We start from the raw sequence: 13369 nt of genomic DNA on the forward strand, positions 1-13369 counted from the left end.
CCATATGTGACCAGAAGTCTTACTTGTTAGAACACCCCTTTCTTCCAACTATTCCCCCTCGTTCCCTCTTTTCCCACCCCTCCCCAGTAATGGGCAATTACTTCACAAGAAATGTAAAATGGGATACGGGCGTACACAAAACCTACCCTTCACTAATACTGAACAGAAAAGCCTATTTTCCAATTACAGGACATCTTTCTCTAAATTTAGGTCAGCACTGGTGCAGTCTGCACTGTGTATGGTTACCACAAGGATAATACCAAGAAGTACATACACTTTCTCAAACTGAAGATTTAAAAGCCTATCAAGTTAATTGGGGAAAAGTTTAATATTGCTACTTCAGAGCACTAAAACACACAAAGTAAACCCAATAAAGATCCTTGTATTGAGTCAATATTAAGTATTAATTGCATGACCATCGTAGCACCTCTTTACATTATCACACAATCACCAGAATTATCAACTGCTTTTAAAACTAAAAAGGGTACAGTCCAATATTTATAACTTGCACACTGTTACTATATAGAAACTAGGTGCATGGTACAGTGCTGCAAAAATGGAAGCCTGCAGTTTTGACAAAGATGCCAAGTCAAGTTGTAGACAATTTCAGTCAAACTGGCAATACTGTTTAAGCAAATACTCAACACAGCAGGAAATAAAGGACAAAAAAAAAAAAAGCATTCTATAACCAAATAAACATCTGAAATTTCCTTTCCCTTTAAGAATACAAGTAAGGTCACTTTTAGCCTTGGAACGGATACATGTTTGCCTATGATGATCTTGCTAACTACTACACAATATCTGATGTCCTCTGCTAAGAATATAGTTTAAGAAAGCCGCAGTTACAAGAGGCATCTAATGTAATATCTAAAATTTCCTTTATGGCAATTATTGAATTCATTTGTCTTAAACAGTGAATATGGGAAGATGGCCTCACGTTTCCTTTTCAATAGTACTCTGAGGATCAAGTGGCTTTCAAGCAGCATGGTGGGTTTGAAATTTTTGCAGTTTAGATCATTCTGTTGCGTTTATGAGTTGGTGAGTCTGTAATGACGTCGCCACACTGGGCTGAGGTACGCTTTCTAGTTCCACCATTGTCCAAGTGGAGTGCCATTTCTTCTGATATGAAAGTGTTCAAGTCAACGTCATGGAGTCCATTTCTCCTTCGACTAGCATTGGAGCCACTGCTCACGTGAGTAGGAGAGCCTGGTGTACTCGAGCGAACACTTATACTAGCCATTGCACCACTAAGACCTAGGGGGAAAAAGAAAGAGCATTTAGGTCACGCAGTAAAGAGCTGCTTCGCTCTGCATGCAACAAAAGGAATGATACTTCTCCAGCAGGGATTTTAGAATGAAGTGTTTAATATCCCCCTAATATTTATGCACACACCTACTTATTTGAACTCCAGATATTCACACCTTCTTAGCTTTTATTGCTTAGGTTGCTACAACTGCTTTTTATGATGGCTGAAGGGAGCTAATGGAGCAGCCTAACACCTACAGTTTGCTACCTAAGCATCTGCAGGGCCCTGCCAAGGGCTTTCAATACCCATTTAACTTGGTCTTGTCCCAATAAGCCACCACCCTGCTCCCTCCAGTCCTTCCAAGTCGCCTTTGTCCTAAGGAAAGCTGCTGTATGACAGATCTGACACAGATTTTCTGGAGCAACTAGCATTTAAATAATTTAAGCAAAAGCTTCATTTCAGGGCTGTCGCTCTCAGCCAACACATCAATACTATTGAGATGAGCACTTCAAGAGTCATGAAGTCACCCAGCAAGACCATACAATCCCTTGAAATGTGTAACAGCACACCTTACCCAAAACAATCTATCACTTTCATTTGTGCACAGCTTATTAACAACTCCTTTGATCGCAACAGGAATTTCCTACAGATCCATTCAACAAGCTTTGTACCAAATTAACCTTGTCTTCAGCAAGGTTAACATTCAGTAAAGCAGAACTTTCCAAATTATAGTACAAGATACAGAACATGCCAGCCTAAAAATTCTTAATCTCAGGTTCAGACTACATCAATAAGCCAGAGTTCAAACATCTTGACTATCCGAACTGCTTCAAATAGAAATATTAGAGACTTTCTAGACACCCTCAGCCCAAGAAATGCTACCCATGAAGGAGTCATGCAGGAAGTGTTGGGAGAGGAAGCAGAACAAGATTTATGTTAGTAGACTTGATGATCTCTAGAGGTCCACTCCAACCAACTATTCTGCAATCTTTTAAAGTGTTAAGCTCAGTTTTTGATGAGCAAACTAGCAACAAGTTTCAGCTACTCTTTTCCATTATCCATCTTGTGTCAATCTTGCATGCGCCCAACCACCTAAAATACCTACGAAGTTACTAACTAAGCAGCCAGAAGTTGACAAAAAAAGACCAACAAAACCCTACCTAGTAGCTCCTGACAGGCCACACAAGTGGCTTCAGAGGCTCCATGAAGCCCAGTTGTAGGAACTCTCTCTTTCAGACTCAAGCTCTATTTTGGAGAGAGTTGAGAGATTCAGTTATCTGGAAGACCAACTAACAGAACAGCTACATATAAACACATTTCTTAAAGAAATGAGGCTAACAGATGCACAGCATACAAAGTATTGAATGGTTAAGTGCCTCAGAATAGATATTCTGTAGGGCAACAGAATGAGCATACACTAAACATTCCTGCAGAGTCAGCATGCACTTAAGCTCAGCAAGTCTCTACTGTTTCAAGCTTACTCCTGGAATACCCCTGCTCCCAAACACAGGGCAAAAAGCCACACGCTTTGAAGAGCTAAAAGAGCACAACCTCAAACAGCTCTCTACCTGCAATGCAAGGTCAGAACATCTGCCAAAAATCCAGATGACACATGAGTAATACTAGAGAATGCAGAAGAGATGTTAGAGGCACTAGATCAGTTGCCAGAAGCCTCAAGGAGATAAGGGGACTCAGGAGCCATTGGCAGGTATGGCAAGCTGATGTACATCATGATAGCACAGGTCAACCAACTTCACTCTGCTGCAAATTGAAGTTGGATGAACATTTAAAGCTTAGCTCTTGTAAAAGCACAGCATATACTTTTACATAGATGAGGTGCTACACAATAAGCTGCAGAAACATGAGTAGTAATTGAGAGTGCTTTAAGCAGAAGCTTTAGGGGTGCATCAAGGGTTCCCACGTGGCTCTGAGCAATGGTTAAGAGACTGATGTAGACCACACGCATTCTCTCATTAAATTCTTACTGCCACGGTGAATGACAGATGTTACATAGAAGCTGATTTAGTGAAATCAATTGCAAAGCTAGGCATCTTCTAATATTCCCTAATATTAAGCTTAAAATCAAAGCCATGGTGAAGAGTGTTTCCTAAAATCTACCAGGTAAAGCAACTAATTAGATTATATAACTGTAAGGCAGAAAAGGCCAATTCAGATGCTGTGACTTGGATAGCCAGTGGCTGAATTTTGGACAGGAAATAAAACTCCACACAATTCAAACAGCAGCAAGTTTACTGTTAACTGGCATGACACATTAGAAAGATTTTCTAATATACAGGATGAACTAACCCCAAATCTGATTGTACATGGAAGCTAGAGATCCCTGACAAGAATTTCAAACCCAAACTGATACTCTGCAAATGCCTCCCCTCCTCCCCTGCCAGCATGAGCACCACATCGTTCAAAAGGAGACTGCTCTGAACACACAGGTTCAGTTACTACCAATTAAAATCAACAGCAAGTTACATCACTTCTGTCAATTACTGTTCTATTATTTACAACCCATAGTAGCCACAGCATAGTGTGCTGATTTTTACATGACATCTTTTAATTATGTATACAGAGCAAATTTAAATGAAAAATTTAAAAAATGAGCTTCCCTATTTGGTTATTGTAAAAGTGAACAGATTTTTAGTCAACACTTTCAAGAACTGTGCTTGTGGAGAACCATTCCAAGTGACAAGCATTTGTAAGTGCATTAGATACAAAAGTTAACTTAAAAAAATGCATTTGTAATATGCTCCAGACCACTGCCAGGCTTCGCAACAGTGCCTCAAATAGGCATTTACTTAATATTCAGTGACACTGACTCACTATTATTAAACACGCATACAAGATTCAGGAGGTAAGTTTTGAGACATTAGAGATTTTTAAAGCAGAAGAAAGTTTAATTCCTACAGACAGGAGCACAAGGATATTGGAACCCAAGAAATATTTCCAGCTTTTGTTTCATTTTGTATTTTATACCCACTAGTTCAATTTAACAGTCATTACTGAGTAAAACAGACTCCAGCAACAATTTTCAGTTATCCATATTACACAGCAGTAGAGACTAATCCAAAAGAGCAGAATGTTATCTCAGACATTTACACTACAGTTTAGAATTAAGTAATTAAGTACAGAAGAGACAGAAACCAAGTTCAAGGTACTGAAATATCAAATTGCTATTTCATGAAGCAAGGTCCTTGATGACTATTAGTAATACAATGCAAAGGAATCTACTTGCTAACGGAACATGTTCCAGGAACAATGATTCATAGCTCATTTCTTCTTGAAATGCTGCTGTTGTCAAAGGAAATTTTAGAAAATCCATTTATTGTGAATTATTCAGAGTTAAGCTATTTGTGCTCTGGTTGTGCCTCTCTCCAAAACATTTAAACAGCTAAAACAATACAGTGAGCAGCAACAGACACTAGAAATACTCACATGACAACTAGTAACACCGTTCCGTCACCACAAATCTCTACTCTGTGATTAACTTGATCACATGCACATCACTGTTGTCTACGCAGCAGAACAGAGATTCTGATCATTAGATACTTTAATGTCTAACCCACCAAGACCACCTCTAAAGTCTAAAGAACTGTAGTATGAGAAGTTGTGATCAATACTAGCTAATTTATAATTAAGAACTCTTCAAAAACTATCCAGTTTAGAATGTTTTTGTCAGAAGTGAATGTTTTGAGGCACGCAGAGTGCTTAAGGTAAATACATTTGCTTATTTTAAGGTGACAGTTTATCATCAGTGGTCTACACAAGCTGTTTTATCTCCACTATAATCACATCTACAGTGATGAGTTACTCAGGTTACTAAAGACTATATACAAAATAGCTGCTGCTCAGAATTATTTTCCAAAAGTTTTGTTCAGAAAGTATCAAAATTAGCATTTAAGTTTACATAAATGCGACCAAAGCCCAGATAAAGTAGCACACATCTCCCTCTAGGCTACACTCTGCTTCAGTTTTTGCTCAGCAAGTTTTAGCTGCAGATATTAACCTCCACGATAGCTTTGTACACAGCTTTTATACCATATTACACCCCTTCAGACTGTATCTGAACTCTATTCTCTCATCCTTTATCAGTTTCCTCCTCTTTGCTAACACCTGTTTTGCACTGCCGTTCAATATTTCAAGACAGCACAATAGAAGGGGTAGTGTCTTGAGGGGCCACACACTCCTGTGTGCTAAAGCAAAGGTCTCCCCCAGAATCATATTAGTGGAACACCTCAACATTAAAGCTAAGGAGCAAAAGTAGCAATGTTCTCACTGCCCTGCTGCTGCAAGAAAGCTTGAATATAATTTGTATTTCATAATGTTGCTCTCCCCTACGATAGCTTCCTCATTGCCAAATCACAGTGCTTTTCTCATTACCTTGGGAGGTGGGTTTGTAAAGCACAGTGCGCGTTTCATAGTATGAGCATGTTCCACCCTAGAAGCCCAAGCCCAAATTTCAAAGGCTAATGATGGACCTGCCATCCACACTTCAGGACTCAAATGTGCTAGCTCCAGCAGCACAGAAGGAAAACACCTGGCATAAATCAGCTTTCAGAAATTTTAAGACAGGCAGCTTAAGTTGGATGCAACTCATATCTGAAGCTCTTCTCAGAACTTAAGAGTCACTGTGTATTCAAAAAGCAGATGAAGATGCATCTATAGCTATGCTAACTGCAATGATGTTTGGTGTTCACACCAAACTTCACAGCTTTTCCTGATGCAAAAGGAAAAAGGGGCAGAGAAAGCTGGAGGAACACAGCTATGCTGTGCAATAAACTAAAAACAGGTATGAGTATAAACACAGGCCTTGTCACTAAAGGATTAGTACAAAAGCATCTGTGTCAAAGAACAGACTGAAACTGATATCAGGACAAACTAATCCAGAAGGTGATTGACATGTAATCTTGTCTACCAGCTGATGAAGTAGAACTGCATATTTCTACTCTCTGCAGTGCCACTACAGCACAGAGAAGTGCATGTGGTTCACAAACCTGTATTAGATTATCAAAACAAAACAAAACAAAAAAAAACCTAAAAAACCTAACAGGTCATACATGACCACACTAAAAAGCAATTACTTCCAGGAAGCCACCTCGGTGTGAAAGAGGTGTTAAGAAATAAAGACATGAGGAGTGCTACATTATCAAATAGGACACCTATGAATTTACTCTGTTTTGAGAAAACTCAGGCAGAAATGAGAACTACCTTATTTATTCTCATTTGATAAACTTGGCTGAAGTGACCTGCATATAGGATTCAACTACAGTTTCAGAAAGCAGGTTTTTTAAAAGGCTGGTTATTGCTTTATGAAATTAGCCTGACCCATGGATAAGCACTCCTGGTACACAGAATTCTGACCAGCTTCCAAAATAGAGAAAACTGCCTAGAGAAGACTGGAGCACTGGGTGGGAGCACACTTGTTTCAAATGTCAGAGCCACAAACAATACCAGAATCAAGCTGTCACCTAGACAGTAACAGTGTCTGGTTTATGTATCTTGAAGAATTGCCATTACAGAGCAGAAGGAAGACTGCATTTCCAAGATCCTTTTCAAGGATCTATTGATCCAATTATTAACCCACTAATCCCCTGCCACACTGAGGATACCAAAGTGGTGAAAATTTTTCAAGTTTCACAGATTGTATTTCTAGGTAATTTAATTTTCAATATACTTTTAGGATATAAATAGGAGACATTCTAAGAGATGTACTTGTTTGTGCTCCCCCTTTGGTTTTTAGAAAGCATAATAACCAGTGATTAACTACTTTAAACACATTTTTGGTTTCCAGGTAACACTACAGTTCAGAATTGGTTACTGAATGCTTCGCTATGAGGAACAGTAAATACACAGTGCACATTGCTAGTGACTACAAGGAAGAAGGTTCAGTCTGACAAGACTTGAGATATTTCATTTCTAATTTGCAATTAGTCTGAGTTCTGAATTGGATTTCTTGAGATAAGCATACAATACCCCTCTGAACAGTCCTAGTTAGGGGGCAGAATGTTCAACCATATCAACTAGCACCTAATAACATTTTGAGCGAGATCTGGCTCCCCAGATACAGAAGAGATCTTTTAGACATTAAATCCTCCCCCACACTTGGCCAAATTTGCTAGCCACTGGCTACTAGCTGCATCTTAGTATTTAACTAGTTCCTGGCATATTATCAATTTCTAAAAATTTGCACTGACGCACCTAGCTTTGGTAACAAATTGAAGCACAAACTGTGTTCAGTATGTTGAATCAAAGCTTTAGATTTACACATCCAAAACTAATTTCACTACCTGCCCATGCAGTACTTTTACTTGTATTCAAGATTTGACTAAAGCAGCATTTTAGTAGCTAACAAGCCTTACGCATGCCAAAACACATTGATTCCTTTAGAGAAGCAAGTAGATACCTTCAGCTGAAGCAATGGGTACATGGCATTAGGACATCAACAACTGCCAAGAGCCACAGCTTAAGAGGAAGACATGCTTTAAGAACCTCCACCCAACTTTAACCAAGTAGTACTGGAAAAAAAACTGTTACCATGCAGAGCTATGGCTTCACGGAAGGGCTGCAAATCAGTCTCTACAGATGAGCTAGTTTCTGTTGAAGTAGCTCGGTTAGGGGATACTACAGTCAGTCTTGGAGGAGCTCTAGAATTTCTTGGAGGAGGAACTTTTCCACATAGGAAGCTGATCAAGTCTTCTCTGCGAATAGTTCTTCTGCGTTTTTTGACCCAAGCTAACACATCCTTATTCCGACGCTGATAGCCAATTTGAATTCCTACATCAAAACTTCGTTGATGGACATCCACACTTTCTGCAAGAAGACAAAAACATGTTCTTAGCAAATGTCACACAGATGGAGCGATATAAAACACCACATATCACTGACATGGCTTCCTGTCAACCATAATAAACAAGATGTTCTACAGGTTGTTGTAACAGTAGCAAGTTAGCCATAGAAAATTTAGCAACACTGTGAGGTTTTTAAGTCTAAAGAGAAGAGTAACTTAGACTCCCTCTTCTTCACAAATTAGAACACCAAAAACCTCAAACCCCTTAAATAGTATTTATTTACTGTACTTCAAGTTACACTACAGCACAGCAGTTTTTGAAACTACAGAGTATTAACATTTAGAACAGATAGTTCGGGCTTGTCAGTCTGAAGCCACTTGAGAAATTAATAGACAATACACCTGAAAGTACATCAGTTCAATGAGAACACCACAAAAAAAGGAATAGAACAGTTTTTCTTGATGCCTGTGAGAAATTCTGAAAAACTATTTAACTTAAACTGCACAGACAGTTTACACAAGGGCAGAGCTCTGAACCTAGTTAGAACAGAAACATCTGCAGTATCTTTCAGTCATGCAACAGATCAATTACAAAATGAAGTCTAAGGAAACTGCTCATTGCAAGTCTGATGCACAAAAACTTATTTAAGCAGGTATTACTGGCAGTTAATCCTACTATGAAACGCAATTTCATTCCTCATTGATGTAACTGGTCACCTGTGCAAATCAGTTATAGCTTTGCCTCCAACAGACACTCTTACATGATTGGTTTCCAGACTTCTGCAAGTTAAAATTCTTCAACAAGTAGTTGAATATGTGAATAAATGTAAAGAACAGTAACAGGTAGGCCAAACCATACTCTGTACTCAATTACACTCACCTTGCTTGTCACAGATATTTGGTATTAGATCTTTACCAGTAGCTACATCTCGGGTTTATGTGAGTGACTGCCACATTAGCTCTTTCCCCATTAGGGCACACCAGAACAGTATCAACCCCAATTTAATTTACCTTAAGAGTGCTTTTTATTGGTTTTGATTTAAAAAAAAAAAAGCATTGTTGTTGCTTTACTAAATTCGAAATAACAGCCACTTGACCAGAAAAGACTTAAGTGCTTATAGAACAGCTGTTGAAGACATTGTTTTTATGTAAGAAAATGCTAGTTTTCTAAGATAGTTTTCACATGCACACAAAGCAAACCACCACTACTTAGTTCTGTTTTTAAAGATTATTCTGAGAGTTTCAAAAGGTATACTGTTTGGTGCAGAAAACACTGCAATTAAAGTGTACACTGTCAAGCCACATTGCTTCAGACTACCTACCAAAAAAACAAAAAATACCTCGATTTGACTGTAGTTTAACCTTGGAGCTATTAAAGCACAGACTGCTTAGGCACACTCAGAATACAGCAACGTCTTACTTCCTTTTATGCACCCTAAGACTAAAAGCATTTTGCCTATGCTACTCTGTAATCAAAAAACTTGAAGATTTATGACTGCTAATTTCTGTCAAAGCAACGCCAGCACAACAGATTATTCCTTCAGCCATTTTATATTTCACAACAGCTACAGCTCTGGTGCACTCTCACTAATAAAAGCTACTAAAACTCTGGAACTAGCTTGGAAGTAGACAGCATTTCTTTTGTCACTTCCCGAAACCCTTGGACAAGCAAGTCCCCTCTGAGAAGCTTGGAGCCCGTTTTTAGCACGTCAGCGATGTGCTCTCCTTGTACACTGGAATGCTTTACAAAGGGCTAACTATGAACTAGTTAGGAGGTCAAACACTGAATACTGATGTAGCCTGGAAAAAACTCAAGACTTCATTACCCTGGGAAAGATTGTGCGTGGGTTTTTTTTTTTTTTTTAATGTTTAACAACTGCTTTGGTCTATGAAGTTAAGCTAGAGACAGAGAACCACCGAAATCTCCTTCATTAGGAGGCTCCTAAGTACAAACCAACATTGCAAAGCATACCAAACATTTTTTTAATCTAAAAAAAAAAAAAAAAAAAAACAGGTCAAGATTAGCCTCAAAAAACATACTCCAGGACTTTCTGTAGTAATCACTAAGTTTAAAGCCTAAAAGTAGGATCCACCTTCAGTACAATCTGGAGAACAAATATGCAGATATTGCATCTTTAAACAACTCTCAATCAATAGAACTGAACAAAAAAAAGTCATGATCCCAAATCCACACAGATTTCAAAGAATGACATGATATTAAGTTAAGCTTAAGTGTCTTAATCTTTTTTTCTCTAGAGTAAACACTTAAAACTCAAGAAATTATGGCATTTTCCTTATGCTGCTCTTGCTAAAAATTAAACACATCAAAAATTCCAAGTTTCAGATTAGAAACCAGCTGCAGGGGCAAGAGACGGTGATGTTCATCACCCCTAGCACTCCTCCGGTGTTTTGACAAATTCCTCCAAAACATGAACAGATATAACAGAAGACTTTCAGACAGCAGCAGTCATCACGAGGAAGACAAGTTCTCACTAAGAGTTGTATTCTCTCCACAAGTTCCTACGAAGGGGATCGTCTACCCATTTGGGAGTCAACTTAAACAAAAAAACATAGTTCCAAGTATGCAAACAAACTTTCTTAAAGTAGAATTTCTAGAAGCGTTCCTTTTTAAGAGTATTAAGTTGTAACTGAACAGCTTCCTACTTAAGTTCTAGTTTCTCTAATCACTGGCAAAGCGTATACTTTTTTTTTTGGCCACTACGTGAAGAGGGCTCATTTTGCCCATAATACAAGTAATCAAGCAATCTAAACAAAACTAAACAACAATAAACCAGAGCCCTTTGTAATAATGCTCTAAAGGACAATATTGCCACTGGTAAAAACAGGCTATAATTACTCCAGGCAACTTGTTAACATTGCCTCCTGCTATTCTAACACCACCATCCTTCCTCAAGTGACTAGTGACCCTGTCTGTGTTCCAGTGACCCATTCCCTGAGGCCAACGTCAACCCGGCGATGTAAGTCGCTGCCCCTGTACAGTAACTTATGATGCACAGATGGTTTTCTGCAAGAGAGGCAGATCCCTAGCTCTGAGGGTTTCACATCTGTTTCCTCCTCGGTCTCCTCACATTTGTCAGACACCTAATCAGCCCTCAGGCATATTACAAAGTTCTGTTGTTTAAAGTAAATCCACATATTGTGAAACTAGAAACAAATGAGGAAAAAATAGGCAAAACAAGCCATACATAGTGCTATACAGACAAGAATGCACCCCACACCTCAATAATCATTAATACTAAGTCAGAAAGATAAAAATTTAACTTTCTTAAAAATAAACAACTTTTTCCCCCCTTCTGGTGGTGAAAGTCATAACTGTAATCATGCTACACCAATTCCAAGATTTACTTATCATTTATGTATAATCTTTTAAACAAATTAGAAATCAATGGTCAGTTCTTCAACCGAGAAGAATGCTTGTATTAACCCTAACAGTAAGAGGATTCAGAAACAGATCTTGACAACCAAAACGCCCAAAAGCATAATGCTGGTTAACGTGACTTACTTATAGCCACCCTGAACATACTTAAAATGGCAGTCTGGTGCTTAAAATAAACTTGGGAACTTATTTAAGAAACAACACTGTCACAAGTATCTACAATTTCATTTTTGTCACATTGTAAGGCCCAGCGTAGGTGAGGCCTTGCTACCAACCCAACTTATGGTTCGCTACAAGTGTGAATGCATCGCAAGGCTATTCCCATGTTTAACAGACCTTGTAGCAGGCAATATGCAAGCACCGAAATCTAAGCAACATTTACACAGATATTCTACTCTTTTTGCATTTAATGATCTATTCTTCTCTTGCCCTGAACACACTAAGGATGGCCACATACTAAAGAGAACCTTTTCTTCACACAGACTTGGAAGTAAAAGAGTTTGTAAATTATTAGTCACCAACATGAGGCAACAGAAAAGATTCAACTATCGTCAGCTAAAGCAGACCAGGGGAAAAAAAAAAAGAGAGAGAGAGAGAAAGAAAAAAAAATGCCGGATCCAGGAAGCAGAGCCGGGCCAGATTTTATCGGCATGAATAAGAGACATTAGCAGGCCCCGCTCATGAGTAAGCGGCACGGGAGGCCGGGGCGGGCGGCCGCGGCGGCCCTTACCTTTGTAGAGGTTGGTGACGGCGGTGGCGGCGTTCTGGAAGGGGACCCAGAGGGAGAGCCCCGGCTGCTGGCACACGCGGTCTGCGGGAGGCAAGCACACACACACACACGCTGTTTATTTTGGAGCCGCCAACCCCGAACGGCCATGTTAGGTTTCGCCATTTTGTTCCACCTTCCCCAGGGCTCCTGGCGCTCAGGGCGGCGCGCGGCGGCGGCGCCGGTAGCGGCTCCCGGCGCGGCGGAGCCGCCGGGGCCGCGCAGGGGCCAGCGCGGAGCCCGCCCGCCCGCCGCCGCCCCGCGCACAATGGGGCGGCCCCGCGCTTCGCCATTTTGTCGAACCGTCGCGCCGGGCCCCACGGCGGCCCCCGCGGGCCGAAGCGGCTCCTGCGGCGTCGGGGGGGCTGAGGCCGGGACCAGCCCCGCTGAAGAGCGGCGGCCGCGGCGGGGCCGCCGGGGTCCGCGCGGGGGAGGCCGCGGGCGGCGGCGGCCGCTCCCCCCCTCACGCCATTTTGTTTCCCCGCCGGCCTCCGCGGGCCGCGCCGGAAGCCCCCGCGCCTCCCGGGCCGCGTCGTGGCGGTGCCGCCCGCCCGGCCCGCCGCGCTCACCCTTATAGAGCTGCGCCACGGCCGTGGCCGAGTTCTGGAAAAGGTGCCAGAGCTTCTGCTGCTTGTGCTCGGGCTGCGCCGCCGCCTCGTCCTGCAGCTCGGGCGCCAGCGCCTCCTCCTGCTCGGCCTCAGCCAGGCACTGCCGCTCCCACTTGCTGAACCAGTGCTCGGGGCCGTGCTCCTGGATCTCCGCCTCGCCTTCCTCCTTCTTCTCCTCCATCCTCCGCCCGCCGCACGCGCACACGCAGCCCGCGCGGCCCCTCTCGCCGCCGCGCCGCTCGGGAGCCGCGCTCGGCCGCGCCGCTCCTACCTCACCCCCATGCTCGCGCCGCGCCCAGCCCGCCCGCTCGCCGGCTCCAAACACACTGAGCGCCGGCGCCGCCCCGCGCGCCGCCAAGGCCGCCGGGCCGCCCGGCAACATGGTGCCGCCCCGCGCCGGGCCCGCCCCGCGCGCCGCACTGGCCGCCGCGGGGCCGCCGCGCGCCGCACTGGCCGCCCGCCGCGCCCGTCAGCGCGTCACAGCGGGGCGTTCCGCCGCCGGCCGCGCTGCGCACGCGCAGGCCCCGGCGCGCCCGCTCCGCCATCTTGGTGGCGG

The 13369-nt window shown here is 42.3% G+C and overlaps 1 protein-coding gene across 1 annotated transcript; it reads right to left on the reverse strand.

Annotated features, from left to right (window-relative positions):
• Positions 1 to 452: 452 nt before the first annotated feature.
• On the reverse strand, positions 453 to 13125 carry HAPSTR1 (HUWE1 associated protein modifying stress responses). The gene is made up of 4 exons (XM_088524601.1): positions 12775 to 13125; positions 12170 to 12250; positions 7790 to 8065; positions 453 to 1254 (listed from the first exon to the last, which is right to left on the reverse strand). The coding sequence occupies exons 1-4, from the start codon at positions 12992 to 12994 to the stop codon at positions 1010 to 1012; spliced, it is 822 nt and encodes a 273-aa protein (XP_088380727.1). The 5' UTR covers positions 12995 to 13125; the 3' UTR covers positions 453 to 1009.
• Positions 13126 to 13369: the final 244 nt, after the last annotated feature.

Source organism: Tinamus guttatus, unplaced genomic scaffold, assembly GCF_059628265.1.
Source record: "Tinamus guttatus ecotype Peru unplaced genomic scaffold, ASM5962826v1 Tinamus_guttatus_pri_ptg000212l, whole genome shotgun sequence".
NCBI classification, from domain to species: Eukaryota; Metazoa; Chordata; class Aves; order Tinamiformes; family Tinamidae; genus Tinamus; species Tinamus guttatus.